The sequence below is a fragment of the Sceloporus occidentalis genome, unplaced genomic scaffold (genome assembly GCF_023333645.1).
Source record: "Sceloporus occidentalis isolate IW3139 unplaced genomic scaffold, rSceOcc1.0.p SCAF_6, whole genome shotgun sequence".
Classification (NCBI taxonomy): domain Eukaryota; kingdom Metazoa; phylum Chordata; class Lepidosauria; order Squamata; family Phrynosomatidae; genus Sceloporus; species Sceloporus occidentalis.
Genome location: NW_028316986.1, coordinates 121,822,370 through 121,837,993, shown reverse-complemented (window position 1 = coordinate 121,837,993; position 15,624 = coordinate 121,822,370). Strand labels below are relative to the sequence as shown.

At 37.6% G+C, this 15,624-nt stretch overlaps 1 protein-coding gene across 4 annotated transcripts in view; it reads right to left on the bottom strand.

Annotated features, from left to right (window-relative positions):
- IBTK (inhibitor of Bruton tyrosine kinase) overlaps positions 1-15,624 on the bottom strand; it is a 58,038-nt gene that overhangs the window by 17,932 nt on the left and 24,482 nt on the right. For 3 of the 4 annotated variants that reach the window (XR_016281784.1, XM_089530851.1, XM_089530853.1), the window contains exons 9-19: positions 15,180-15,303; positions 14,097-14,271; positions 10,505-10,679; positions 9,047-9,655; positions 7,805-7,891; positions 6,942-7,024; positions 6,815-6,852; positions 4,840-4,936; positions 4,249-4,350; positions 3,397-3,514; positions 808-868 (exon numbers count right to left, since the gene is read on the bottom strand). Coding sequence is in view for 3 of the 4 variants with exons in the window: in XM_089530851.1 (XP_089386977.1) it covers positions 808-868; positions 3,397-3,514; positions 4,249-4,350; positions 4,840-4,936; positions 6,815-6,852; positions 6,942-7,024; positions 7,805-7,891; positions 9,047-9,655; positions 10,505-10,679; positions 14,097-14,271; positions 15,180-15,303 (1,669 nt within the window). In the remaining variant the exon portion in view is untranslated. The remainder of the gene's footprint in view (positions 1-807; positions 869-3,396; positions 3,515-4,248; positions 4,351-4,839; positions 4,937-6,814; positions 6,853-6,941; positions 7,025-7,804; positions 7,892-9,046; positions 9,656-10,504; positions 10,680-14,096; positions 14,272-15,179; positions 15,304-15,624) is intronic. The other variant, XM_089530852.1, reaches the window with a different exon arrangement.

Below are 15,624 nucleotides of genomic sequence, written 5' to 3'. Positions count from 1 at the left end.
GTTAAAGCAGTCTCAAACTGGATTATTTTTGCAGTGAGTTTTGGACCTTAGTAATATATTCACTTTAGTAACTAAAGGGCTATACAGACGGGCGGCATGAAGCCGCTCCTTTTCGTCCCAGATTGGGGCCGCAGCAACAGCACACCACGGCTTCTGGAGGACACAAGAAGTCATGAAAAGCAGCTTCTTTTCAGCATCCTGGAAGGGATGTCATAGGCACGCCGGTGTGCCATCATGATGCCCCTTGTGCGCTGCGCTGTCTGGGCACTGTGCAACAGTGGCATCATCATGGTGCATGCAATGTAAACAGGCATGCACCAAAATGGTGCCATGGGGATGGGGTCACGACACTGAGCATGCAGACGCTACACTGTGACTCTCCCCACAGGTCGGCACAAAGTACCGATCTGTATCCCCCTTAGACTATTAAGAGAACAAGCTGACTCATCCACTAGACTTAATAAAGAGCACAGTTCCAAGAATACTGTATTTGTTGTATTTCACAAACTGCCTTCAATCCCAATTTGGCAGAGGTGTGTGAATGTGGCATAGAAAGTTAGCAGCAGCAGCAGCAATAATAATGACACATGATACTTCCAGAGTTTAAAAATGAATTTAGAAGCTCTCCTGGCATTTGTTAGAAAATATGGCAAGAGAGTTGTTATATTTTAAAAAATAGAAGACAACCAATTTAAAGCACACTTTAAGGGTTGTATACTGAAACATGGCTCCAAGAATAATGACTACTGCATTTTAGAATTTATTTTAAAATTTTGTGTGTTTCAACTAATTAATGGTAGAACTTACCGCTTTCCTATAAGCAACAGAAAGGTCTTTAAGGACATCCTCACTTAAAACATCCAGAGCCCTAAGATAAATAAGACATTAAATGGCAGTTTAATTGCAACTCAGTGGTAGGGGTAGGCAGATCTATTTATTTTGGATCTGCTTCAGTCATGAGTTCATTTCAGCCTGATTCCATCTCCACTTTTAGATTATTCTTAAAATGTATCACAAAAACTGATTACATTTTTGCAAATACTTTTCCTCTTATATGCATTTTTGTTCATAATTTTCCAAATGGCTGCATTTTCCCAAACTTTTTCTGTATAATCTATATGTATGCACTATTTTCAGTACTGTTTCCACCTGTATGAACACTTTTCCATATGGTATGGATTTTTATGAATTTTTCCCTAAAGCATGCATTCTTTTCAGTGGAACTCCGTGTCACTCAATTTCAGAAATTCTACATTCCTGCTCTCAAACCTGTCGAAATTTCCTTGTTTTTTGGGGGGATGTTATGCTGGTAAAATTGCAGAAACAATTATACTGAATGAATTTCTTATCCATTCACTCTCAATGGAGGTACTATCCGAACTGTGTCCAAATGAAGAGAAATGAAAGAGAATTATGTGGTATTCTTTGTTTTCAATATTCAGATCCTAAAAGCACACGCTGTATTTATAATCTAACTGAAAGAACAAAATTCTAAAGTGAGGGAAGTAGTGTATATACTCAACTATAAGTTGACCTCATGTATAAATTGAGGTTAGGTTTTGGAGCCAAAATTATGGATTTTGCCATGACCCATGGATAGGTCGAGGGTAAAAACTTGGAGGCTCTCAATGTGTGTATGTGTGCGTATGGCAAGAGAGACTCTCACTGAGGCTTTTCTTCTTCATTTCATCCAGACACGTGGGCAGGAGGGAGACTCTTAAACAAACAGCAATAGCAATCAATCACCCAGGACTCTTTCTGCTTGGCTCTTTCTTGCTAAACTCCTCTCCACATCACATGGGGAAATCTGAAAGAGCTGCTATCATGTTTCCATAGTGATCCATAAATAAATCAACCTGGGATTTTGGGGTCAATTTTTGGGCATATTTTTTTAATTTTTTTGAATTAAATCTTTTAAAATCAATACAAGAAATCATAAATCACCACAACATACGTTACCGCAGAAATTTCCATCATGGTATACATACATACACATTATTAATACATGCCTATTCATTTTTAACTATACGGCCTTGTAGTTTAACAGTCTGTTTGGCAATAATGGCCTTCAGCTATTCCTCTCTTCCTGCTCCATCAACTTGGAGCATAAATTTTTGGGCATAAATTTTTAGACTTATAAGACGAGTACATATGATAGCTAGCTATCACAGGGCCTAGATCTGTAAATGCCCTAGCAAACACTGTAAAAACTTTTTGGTTGGTTGGTTGGTTTTTGTCTTAGGTACATTCCCAGAATGTTTACATGACAATTTTCTTGAATAGCAGTACGAATATCACAGAACCTTTCCTAAGCCCTGGCAACATACAGACAGAAAATGCTATGATAGTATAGAAAAAACTATGCAGGTGTAAGGCATGATTTTAAGAAGAGAAATGGGAGCTGGACAGAGTAATGACTCTTTAGACATATGGTTTAATCCAGCATTAGTTCAATCTAAAACAAAAGGAATTTGTTAATTTCTGTTCATCCATGTCCCATCAATTTCAGTCATTTAATCTTATACTTCAATGGTTCTCAAACAGTGAGGTGGGACCCCCAAGGGGAGAGGGCACAAGAGTTTCTCAAGGGGAGGTCAAAAGAGTTGAAGGCCCTGATCCCACCTCCTCCTCCCAAATTTTTTAAATGTAAAATTTTCACATGCGTTGAGTTAAATATAGAATTTACTTAAATAAGACTGTTCTAATTTGAACAATGTTATTTCCTTATAAAATGTTAAAATCTGAATGTACATGAATGTGCAAATAAAAAACACACACTAAATAAACAAAATATTTTTATTCATATACTATATCGAATGGGGGGGGGGGAATGCAACATTCACATATTGTACAAAGTTGTACCACTGTTATACTTTATTGCATTTTAGCAAAAAGTTACTCTAAGCAGCCAAATTGGGAAGCTGCCTGTACAAAGCACACAAACAGAAAGTGTAAGCAACAAAATGGACGAAATAATAGATCTGATAAATGGAAATGAGAAGGCCAAGAGCTTTCAGATAAAGATCACAAGGGGGGGGGGGGAGGGGAGAGCATGTAACAATGTGTAACTTGAAACTGATGTGGGGAAAAGCTAAGGATTCAGTAACAAATTTGTCATACTGTAAGCAAAAGAGACACAGTTACTTTTACAGAACCTCCAAAAACCTATTCCCAATCTTTTGGAAAATATTTTGGAATCAGATAGAAATAATAAAAGAAATTCAGGAAAAATGCAGTTTCAACTTTTAAAGTAGATATTTGGATCCACCCTGTGAAGACATCTGGTAAAGAAAACACTTTCAAGCATTCAGATGCATACGAAGATGGTATCTGTACCCCTCAAGATTGCAACTGACCAGAGCAAGTGATCATGCAGAGCCCAGAACCTGCCCTTACCTCGTTTCAAGTATAGCTGCCATGTTTAGTACAATGAATTGCAGACAAGACTGCTTCAGCTGTTCAGCATTATACATGGCTGAAAACTCCAGAATCTCAGCAGCATTCTTTAAAGTAACTGAAATTGGAAACAAAGGCAAAAAAACCTAGAAAGCATGATAGAAAGCTAGGACAAAAGCAAAGTAATATTTCACACTTACTGTCAACTACATACCACCCATGTAAAGAAATAATCTACTTCCAAATTCATTGGCTTGCACAAGGTTCTGGACCATGCTTTATGGTGCATACAGACCATTTTAGGCACCAGAAAAGCTTTCCACATCTGCACAAATGACGCACAGGGCCTAAAATTAACTCTATATGCTCTTAAGAGCTGCACCGTGGAATATAAGATAGATAATGGAGGACTATCTATCTATCTATCTATCTATCTATCTATCTATCTATCAGAAAGCTTGCCCTGGTGGCGCAGTGGTTAAATGCCTGTACTGCAGCCACTCACTCACAAACCATAAGGTTGCGAGTTCAATACCAGTAAAAGGGCTCAAGCTCAACTCAGGCTTGCATCCTTCCAAGGTTGCTAAAATGAGTTCCCAGATTATTGGGGGCAATTAGCTTACACATTGTAAACTGCTTAGGGAGTGCTTAAGTGCACTGAAAAGGGTTATAGAAATGTACTTTAAGATGAAGAAGCCCTCCAACAGAGTTTGAGAACTCCTACATCTAAATATTTTCCTTTAAAAATAAGCAAAACATGATCATTTTTAAGAAAAAATGGGAATCAGTAACCTGTCTTCATGTATGTGACAATATATCATAATAACTTTCTGAATAACAAGTATAACTCACGTTTTTCTGTAATGGCCACTTCACAGATTTCTTTCAGTCGTGACATAAGGAGCTGGTCTGCTACTACAAGAACGTTGCAGATGAACTCCACATTTTGAGATTCTGGAAATCATTCGAAAATTGTATCATGAACAAGCTTTCAGAGTTTGCTTTGTTTACAGTCCATCTACTAGCTAAACCAAGATCACAGGCTAACATATACCTTATGAGGCAGTTCACTCCTCCCTAAATGGTTTCAACAATGTGCTTGGAATGTGCATGTTTCTCCCCAGGACTACTGTTCATAGTCTGTCTTCCCTGAAAAGTTCATGCATACAAACTTATTTTGCTTCTTCAATATCTGACTTTGTCCTTCTGTATCAGGGCAGCCCCCCCCCCCCCTTTTGATTAGCCCTGTTCTCATTTGCACTGCACTTGCATGTCATTAACATGTTCACCTGTTTCAACCCATTAAGTTAGCCCTTGGCTATCAGCACTGGTTTTTCTTTTCTCCCCTTTCCTATCCTAGACCCAATCATTCTCAGCAAAGCTCTTCTCAACACACTCCAGACTTGGTTCTTCTATGAACACTAGTAATGTCAATGCCCTCACCTTTTATTGCAACAGCTTCATCAGTGTAAATATAATCCAGGATGACCTGCAGGATGTCTGAGGAGAATGGCATTTCCAGAGATGCACAGCGAGATGCCTAGAAGGAATCAAGACCCAGCAGAATTTCCCTATGAGCCTTCAGGAAAAACTTCAGACTGTAAAAGTTTGCCTTTAACAATACCACACACAAAGATGATGGTGATGATGATGATGATGAGAGAAGAAGAAGAAGAAAAAGAAAACAGAAGCCACTACTGTTCCTAAATAAATTCAGATTATTTGTACAGTGTACTTGGCTCTCCTACATCATGTACACATAAAGAGATGCAAACAATCTCATGATAACAGTCTTGAAAACCAAGATATCAAGCAGTTCTGTGATTCTGAAAAAAAAAATCATTTTATTTTTTTTTATGCTGAGGAATGTTTTTAAAAAAGGGTTTTCTGGATAGCTGATAGGCACAAAGCTACATTTTATATTTCCAAAGGTTTTAGAAGATGGAGAAAAATTAAAGGAATATTAAATCATTCATTCTTAGCATTTTTACACACTTCTTGTTCAGAGGCTAGGTAACAGGAAGCCCAGGCAGGCAATGACTCAGTCACCATCAATATCTGACAGAATTACTTTCTTCCAACTGTGGCTGATTGGAAAGAAGCAGGTCAGATCAATGAATCCATCAAAAGCCTCTTCTGCATATATGTAAAAAGGCAGGGGTAGGGAAGCATCAAATGTGCCTTTGAAATTCCAAATGGATGGGCTATATTACCAAGATTAGGGAATGAACTACTCTTCAAAAGAATTCAATCTCCTAGTTGCTCACTGCTTAGATCTTAGCCATAAAGATATTTTAGGAAGCAACTGAGGAAGCTATTGCACACTTTTTCCAAAATGCAAAATTAGAAAATAATCTGCTGCAGAGCCACATCTAGAGTATTATTGATTTAGTTCAGAAATAAGTCCCTTTGAACCATTTCTGTATTGCACTTTCTCAATATTACAAGTCAATTTGCAAGCAATTCGGTATAATGAAGAGAAGGATGTTGTTTACAAATGTTTAATGCAAGAATTTAGACTAAGTCTATATGTTTCTTCTGAAGCTGTCTTCCAGCAAATCAAATCAATGTAATCAAATACTGTCTATTCCGACTGCCAATACCTCACCGAGAAAGTAGAGGTATGACAGTATGGCTTATACTCTATCAGACCATTAGTCCATCCAGATCAGTACTTCATGCAGTGACTGGCACTGACACTCCAGGGTTTTGGAAATATATAGAGATACCAGGATCTAACCTGTTTGGTTCAGTTCATCATTATTACAGTCATAGACCAGCACAAGAATTTAAACTGGAATATACTGCATGCAAAGATGTGCCCTACTATTGAGCTATAGATCCTCTAATATATTTTTTTTTAAAAAAAAACTCCTATTAAAATTCTAACATCTATCAGTCTATCACTAATGTGCAACTAATTTCATGGAATGCTATAAGGAAAAATCAAGAATCCATATCCATAGATTTTTTATCCCTGGATTCAAGCATCCATGGCTTGAAAATATTTTTAAAATATATAAAATTCCAACAAGCAAACCTTGATTTTGCCATTTTATATAAGGGACACCATTTTACTATCCACTGTACTTAAAGGGACATGAACATCAATGGATGCTGATATACACAGAAGGTCCTGGAACCAAACCTCAGCTGATACCAAGGGCACACTGTATTTGTGCTCAATTAAGAACCTGAAAGTTATTTGCAATCACACTGTGCTACCTCATTCGTATGTAAAAGTTAAATTTTGATCATCGCCTTTTATGATCCTACATAACACAAGCCTCTTTTTTTAGTCCATTACCAATTTAGCTTTTGTGATTAATTTCTTTCTCTAAATAATTCCCAAAGAAATATTTTTGAATAAATTAAAAAGGAAGAATAGAATGTCCATGCGCTATACTGATACACTTACCTCAATCCAGGAGTTGCTCAGCATGCTGTGAAAGTAGTCTGAAAAGGAGATAAACTTCATTTTGACATGCATTAAATTGATACATAACTATTAATAAAGTAACAAAAACACCTTACCATTTACCTACCAAGTCTTGCACATAGTACACATTTATGGCATGGAAATTCCTTTTCATCTATAGACTTCATGGTGACATCGCAGAGGTATGAACTTGAAAAAATAAAGACATGCTTGATTTGAAGAGACTAACTGGTAAATAAGAAGTTGCTTAATCAAATTTAGTCCTCATTACATTTAAAATACAAGTTTAAACACATTTATTTCAAAGACTATTAGAACTATGCAACTGCCAAAAGGGCATGGCACAACATCATGTTTTATGAAAGTAAACCAACTTGGAACTCATGAAATAGAAAACTCAGAGGCATGATACAGTTTTCATAAAATGATATTTATCTTGACTGATAAATAGGAGGTGATAAATACAAGGGTATCTTCTACTACCCAGGAGTTTTACATTCTAAGATGAATAGGAAAATGTGAAGATGGACAACATGTATCAAAGAGTAGGAGCAAGGGTAAAACAAAGAAAAGCTCACAGTACACTGCCAAACAATTACTCTTTGATCTTTGTGCATGATTTCCAATTCAGAACTGCCAGTCAAACCTCTTTTATTACAAAGCTTAATGTATATAAAATACAACCAATTTTGTGAAGAAATAATTTGCTTCAACGTGCTACAGCTCAGAAGTGATATGTCTATGTTTACGTGTATGTTGTAGCTCAGACATAATAGTATATGCAAACCACTCGATATGGGGTCAGGAAAAGAACAAAAGATATAAAGAAACGCAAGAAGAGGGCAGAAGTAAGGACAAGGCCCAAGGCTTCTTTTCTCTCACAAGGGTTGACAAAGAAATATCTAACCATGTATATTTGGCCTTCTAATTTCCTTTTTTTAACCACAGACCTGACTTTTTAAAACTCACATTTTTTTCTGGTTTAGCTTTGGTTTGTTTCCACTGTTTCTGTTGGCAATACTAATTCTTCCATTTTCTATTCGGACGCCATCTAGCCTACAACAAAATAAAACAATTAACTCATACAGTGCACAGAAAAGTTATTATATCCCTGAAAAAATGAATGACTATGTCCTTAATCATATTCCCTTACAAAAAAAAGAGAGTAAAAAGAAACAACTGATAGAAATCCTTGATGAATGGCAGATTATTAAAATCATCATCACTAAATTATTTCAGCAGATTATAGTGGCCCAATGAAGCTCAAGACAGTGTTTACCAATCTTTTTTAGGAATAAGTCCAGTTGTCTTCATGAATGTTACCAAACATTTTCCTCAAAAAATTCTAGGATGCAATCAAAGACTCCTTGTTGCACAACATGGACAGAAGATTCACAGGACCGGATCTAGGCTTTACTGTAATCCCCACACTGGTAAAAAGTGCCACAGACTATTTTATATGCTTTTGTTGCTATGATTTAGGGCTGAACACCAAGTATTTCATAATTCACTAACTACTTTTCAAAATGCAAGCAAAGCATTCCAGTTTGGAGCTTAAATTATGCTGCTAGTCCTGACCGGTGTAGACCCCCTGAATCTGTGGCATTTATCTACATATTGACCCACCATTCAACAATGCAATAAATGGGACAAACCAACAGGATTCCAATGTAAGTGTGGTTTTCCAAGCCACTGTTTGCATTCTTAAGTAAACATTTAAAAATAGACTCATCTAGGATGACTGAAATGCATGGGCCAAATAATGCAAGTTCTGGCTGCTTTGGAGGCATGGCATTTAGATGACACATGTCCCCAAAACAGCCAGAAGCCTCAATGAGGGTGCGCTTACAGGACAAGAGCCAGAACTTTTAGGAAAGGATTAAATACACTCCTGTGGCGGCCAGCTTCAGAATGCGGCAGTGGCCCACTTTGGAAGTGGGCCATGCAATCGCAGCAGTCCCGGCACGGTCAGGGCTGAACCAGCCAGAGGCCACTCCTTCCAGGCCATGTGCTCTGGCCCTTAGACAGTAAAGAGGAGTTACATCCTTCTACTTTAAAAATAAAAAACCTGCCATGCAGCTGTGACCCTGTAAGGAACCATTGTAAAGGTAGTCTTCCTTTTGCACCATTGGCACATGTGCTTAACATAAGAACCAGTCTGTTAGAATAAATACACAGAGACATGTCTATGTATACAAACAATTGGCATACCTTGAACTTAAACTGTCAAGTCGAAATTTCTTTGCAGCAACCTGCAGCATTTTTATGAGATTTACTTCTTCTCCAACACCTTTGCATTTCTTAGAAGTGGATTTTGGTTTACTTTTCTGTTTTTCATTTACCAGCTGCTCTTGGTTACTTCTGTAAACCTCAAATGCAGACTTACTATTAGCATCCCCATGAATAGTTATTTTACTCAAATTTTTAATTAGGGTATCTTCATTTTCTTCCATTCTTTCTTTGTACACCATTTTGGGCCTGTGACCATGAACAAGGAGATCACAAGAATCTGTATAAATGTACTGCAGAAGGTACATAAACAAGTCTGGGTGAAGTTTTTCAATCACAAACAAATCACAACCAACATCATCGTCTTCTTTGCGATAAAAGTCAGTAGGATCCAGCCAACTGTGATCAGCGGCAAAGAGCTTCCGGAAAAAATCAGAGCGCATTGCCAAAATATACTTGTGCGCAGGGAAAGTCCTTGTGCCAACCTGAAAAGTCACATCATGGATGGTGTCCATAACTTCTGCTTCTCCCAACAATTTGCCAAAATCCTCAGGAAAGCTAGACATTGACACACTTGGAATTTCATATAAACTGAAAGACAGAATTATATGGATTTTCCTTTACTTTAATTTTAATCTCACCCTATTAAAATCTTCATGCTTAATGCAAGAAAAAACAGCTGCTAGATTGTTTTCTTTTCCTCTCCTCTTAAACATGAAAAGAAACATGAATCTGTTAAAAAACATTTTTTTCTTGAGTTAACAAAAGTACAAATTGGGCACATATGAAATACATATTAAGAGTGCCCGCTCATGTACATGAACCCATACATGTACCAACCCTTGTAAAGAGAGGACATGCACGCACCCCTTAACTGTTTTCTTGTCTTGGAAAATGAATCTGGGCTGGATGCACACTTCAGAAATAATCCGATTCGACACCACTTAAACTGCCCTGGCTCAAGGCTACACAATTCTGGGAATTCTGAGGCTGGATCACAACTGCAAAAATAATCTGGTTCAGCACAGGTTTAACTGCCCTGGCTAAGGCTATGGAATTCAAGGCTCTGCTCCGCTCTGGGGCCACAACCAACTACAGTTCCCAAAATTCCATAGCCTTGAGCCAGGGCAGTTAAAGCAGCGTTGAACTGGATTATTTTTGCCATGTGGATCCAGCCTTAGATTCACAACTCCACACATTAATACTAGCAGGTATACTGCCCCATGCTGCAGCTAAGTTTTGCTTTAATATAGCACATTTGCAAAATGCCAGACATAGGAAGGCAAGAATAACTTAATCATAACTCAAGTGCTAAACATTAATGAGACAGGATCTTGACTGATGTGCCAAAAAGCTCAGGTAGGAACAATTCTTTGAATGCCAGCACTAATTTCTCTAGCACTTTCAGTTAAGTTACTCCCCAAAATAGTTTAAGCTTACCTTGTTTTTGGATCTGACTGTAAAACAGCAAAATTACAACCACTAGGATCTGTGGTAACACTGACTGCTCTGTGAACAAAAGCAAGCTTCTCGAGTCGTATGCGTTCATATACATTGTTGGTGTCATAAGATGTGATATCATTTGAGGAATTCTGAAGATTTGAGACAATCTCTGCTAAACATAGAGATTAAAATGATTAGACAATCAGATGAAGAAGCAAAAAGAAAACATTTTCTGCAATAATTAACTGATTTCACTAGTTGAAAGGCAACATGTCTGGCTTCTGTTACAGATTTACTGCTTAACACATGATGTGCTTTCCAAGCAGTTTACCTGATCTCATAAGAACATAAGAAAAGACCAGCATCTGTCCTTATAAAACAGTATGTAGTAACACCATATTTCATTTGCAGCATGATTTTTTTCAGTGAATATATGGACATGACAAGTCAGTTAAGGAGATGACTATTTTGTAGAAAGGCCAAGTTATGACTGATGCTTCTACAATCAGCCACATACACACAGAGAGATAAAAACAGCTCAAGGTCTTGGAATGGAACATAAAGTATTTCAAATGTTTTGTTTATGTAGGTACCTGGCTCAGATTAATTACCGTACTGTATTTTCCGGCGTATAAGACGACTGGGCGTATAAGACGGCCCCAACTTTTCCAGTTAAAATACTGTATAGAGTTTGTGATATCCTCACCGTATAAGACTACCCCTCTTCCAACGCACACCAAATAAAAATTAAAAAAACCATCAGATTTTACTTCAATATGGTAATTTTATTTCAAATGACATGCAGGTACTTAGCAGGAAACCTTGTTGTATACAAAGCCTGCTTGGATTGGTCAGCTCTCCTTGCCTGTCCAGCTCTCCCTGTCTCCAAGACTATCAAAGTGGTAGCTGCTTTCATTCGATCGTTGCATACGGTGGGGATGCGGCCGTGACCGTTTTTGAGCTCCCCCCACCATATGCAGCGACCGCAGATTCTCCATTCCAGCTCAGAAGTTTCAGCACCTGCCCTATAAGACAACACCCGGCATATAAGACAACCCCCAACTTTTGAGAAGATTTTCCTGGGTTAAAAAGTAGTCTTATACGCCAGAAAATACAGTATATGTACTGATGTTCTTCAAACAACAGTTACAGTTTTGTCATGTGTGTGTTTAGAAAATATTTTGGTTCATGTCATGTTTTCAGTTGAAGGTGTAACGATACCAGTACTCACATGACAGCAGTTCAAATGTTATAGTCATATTAAGCAATTACTTCACAAATCATATCACCCAAATGAGACCCCAGACAATTACAGATTAATGTAGGTCTATTTTATATTGTCATACTCAGTATGATATAGAGCATTGTTTTAACAACAAATATCCTTATTCCTGGAAGAGTTATGTATGTTCCATGCTACTTAAATGCACTAAATGGCATCAGTTAGTCTGATTAATTCTGTTATGCAGAAGCGGTGCTCTCCACAAAAGGTTTATTATGGACCAGTATCAACCAACAGGGTTGAAAACATGGTTTTCAAAAACAAGACAGAACTTTCTGCAAATTCCTGAGGAACATGTACCTAGAGAGATTTTACCTTTTGTTTAAAAAGGAAAAATGAAACAAGATCTCCCAAACATCTACTGCCATGAATGTTAGAAATAGTTGACACAGCCACAGGTGTGACTAGTCAAAACTCTCTTTCCTGGTTAAACTGAATAAAGAGAGCAGTGTGAAAATAACATGTAACACACTATACATAAGCCACCAATAATTTGTTCTGTCACATGCTGAAACCTTATTTGTTTCAACATGCATTTTGTAACTACTGGTTCTTATCTGTTTGCTTTTGTATCTTGCTTTATTGCAGCTGATTTTTTTTATTATTATTTTAACCTGAACACTACTTTGTGTATTTGTTAACATAAGCTGTATATCAGGTTCTTTAAATAAAAGGAAACAATGTTTGTGATGAGGACAGAAGGGAGCTACTGCCAATGTAATTTTTCAACCACTGTGTTTTTATTCCACATGGGCGCTTAATGAAGAAGTGGTTCAAAAATACAACAAATATTGCTCAAAAAGGAAGAAAGGAGAACTATCCTTGATGACACTGGCCCTCAACAGATAGGCCTTTACAGCGCCCTCGTTACGTGCGAGGGTTGTCTGGCGGGCGAAGCACCCACACACCCTGTAACCCTCGCACGTAATGAGGGTGTTGCAGCTGCACAGCACCACCCACATGGGGTGCACAGCTATGACATTGCAGCTGCGCAGCAAAAAGAAGCCGCCTTTTACTGCTCCTTTTTTGCTGCGCAGCAGCGTCGCACAAACTGGTTGCTGCGGCGCTGCTGCACAGCAAAGAGAGGCGCCTCCCTGGCGCCTCTTTCTGGCGGTCTGTACCCCCGCCATAGGCTGCATTTGCACTGCAAAAAAATGCAGTTTGACACAGCTTTAACTGTCATGGCTGAATGCTATGAAATCCAAGGATTTGTAGTTTGTTGTGGCTCCAGAGCTCTCTGCCAGAGAAGGCTAAATATATCACAAAACTACAAATCCCAGAATTCCATAGCACTGAGCCATGGCAGTTAAAGTGTATCAAAACTGCATGATTTCTGCAATGGAAAGAAAAGAGGAGCTATATCACTTCAATGTTCACTGTGTGTGCACCTTACTATATAGCTAGCCCTGAAAACTCTCTCCCTGATATCAGGCCTGGCAATGTAGTGACATGAGAGACAGTGTTACCGTACTTCTTCATGCTGTGCTTATCAACTGAGGACGCCCTGTGCTAAATTCCCCCCAAAGGAAGAAAGGTAAGCCTTTTGCCTTTTTGTCCCTTGTAGCCCCCAGGTTTGTGCCATTAGAAAGCCAAGGATGCAAACAGAACCAGTGCTAAAATCCTTCCAAGCATGAAATAGATAAAGTATAATCTGTAGAGTAAAAGAATTAGTTACATCCCCTACAGGATACAGAAACTCAGACCTCTGATCTAACATTACAGAAACTAAATATTCATAACATAAGGTACAAATATAATAAACCTTTGTAGCTTTTCTTCAAAAAGTCACAGGGAAAGGGTCACTGGACAATGTGTGTGATACTACCTTATGAGTTGGTCATTTTAAATTAGCTAAAGTCCAAAACACAGTTCTTTAACTGCCCTGGTTAAATGCTAGGAAATTCTGGTTTATTTATTGTTTATAAATTTATAGTTTTGTGAGACATTTAGCCTTCTCTGTCTGAGAGCTCTGGTGGCACAATAAACTAGAATCCCCACAGTTCCATAGCACTAAGCCAGAACAGTTAATGTGGTCTCAAACTGGATTATTTCTGTAATGTGCTTTGGACCTAACTGGATTTACATGAATAGTATGACTTATGTAACTTTTTATTTATTTATTTCTAACCTTTTATGGCAAGGGGGGAACTATTGTATGTTTATGTCATATTTATGCAGATTGACCCAGAACTGCCTAAGGTATGTTCTCTGAAAGTTGCAGTTTTGCTGAAGCTAATTCACTTGTAGAATATATATACTGTTTGATATAATAAAGACTCTGATATACTCATTATCAAGGTAGCTTACCTTTTTTTCCTGAGTTTTTATTTCCATCCACCCATTTTCCTTTGAACACTTCACCGTCTTGCGTAACAAACATCATTTCATTTCTGTTTAGTGAAATATCAGACATGTAGACTTGGCGGCCATACATCCATCGGCACTGCTTCATAGGACTGTTAGCAGACTTCCAGCAAAACACCTAAAATGTTAGTACAGAGTAGAGAGAGGAAGAAAGACAGTGAGAGGCTTACACATGTCTCTAAAAGTTGTCCTTCTATCCTACTCAGATGCTTTAAACTGAATATTTTCAATCCATAATTTGTCCTATTGCAGATGCTTCCTCCTGTTTCCTTAAAGGTATATTTGTTAATAAAAAATGAATAAAAACTGGTTGAACTGTCTTACAGCTGTTTAGCAACAACAAAAAAGCTTTAGTTCAGAGACATATACTTGAATTCTACATATGATCATTTTTTGTATTCTGATCATGTGTATTTTAGAGAAAAGTAAACATAGGACCACAATTATCTTTCACTGCTGAAACAATCTGGTCGTTTTAAGGATGTGCCTTCAAGTCATTTCCGACCTATGATGACCCCAAGGCAAAACTATCATGGGTTTTTTTTTTTTGGCAAGATTTGTTCTGAGAAGGTTTGTTCTGAAGCTGAGAGAGTGTGATTTGCCTAAGGTCACTCAGTAGGTTTCCGTGAATGAGCAGGTATGTGAAGCCTAGTCCCCAAAATAATTCAGTGCTCAAACCACTATACCCGCTGCTTGTCATTTTAACGCCTAGGAGACATCAATATCTTAAAAGAGCCAAATCATATTTTCCCTAAGTAGGTTTTCCTTTCCAGAAGCTTCACTGGTACTATTATATAACTATATATGCACACTGTTTTTATCAATCATTTCTCCCTTTTACTATAAGTTTTTGTTTTAAAATGCATTGTGTGAATCTCTAGGCCTGAAGAGATTTTATGCATTATAATTGCAACCAAATTCATCTGAATTTTTAACTAATGCCATAACTGTGCCACCTGTTATCAGCAGAAAGAGTGGTTAAGGTATATAGTTGCATAATTTTTAGAAGTAGTAGCTAAAACTTACTCTTCCAGCTTGATCCAGTGCAAGAATACAAATTCTCTGACCTCCATTTTCTTTAAGGTTTTGAGGATCCACTCTATAATCTAAATATCCACCATTGACAAGAACCTTTTTTAGGTTTAGTTGCCTGAACAATGAAAACATGAAACAAGCTTATTTACACCAACATACATAAATCTTTTTAAAGGCTTATTTTTATTGTAAGGGTAGGCAAAAGAAATTATACAATATTAGGGCAACCAATAACCATTCTGATCTGTACGTAATTTTATTTAATGTGAGTTAAGAAACTGCTCACCACTAACACCAATTTTTAGGACGTCAACTGCATTTGGGACTGGGGGTCTTTACAATTTAGATTGTAAGATACCAAAAGGACAATGCAACAATAATAGAGAAACTTGGCATCTGAAGTTTCCAACCAAATGTCAACTAGCAAGCAGCACAC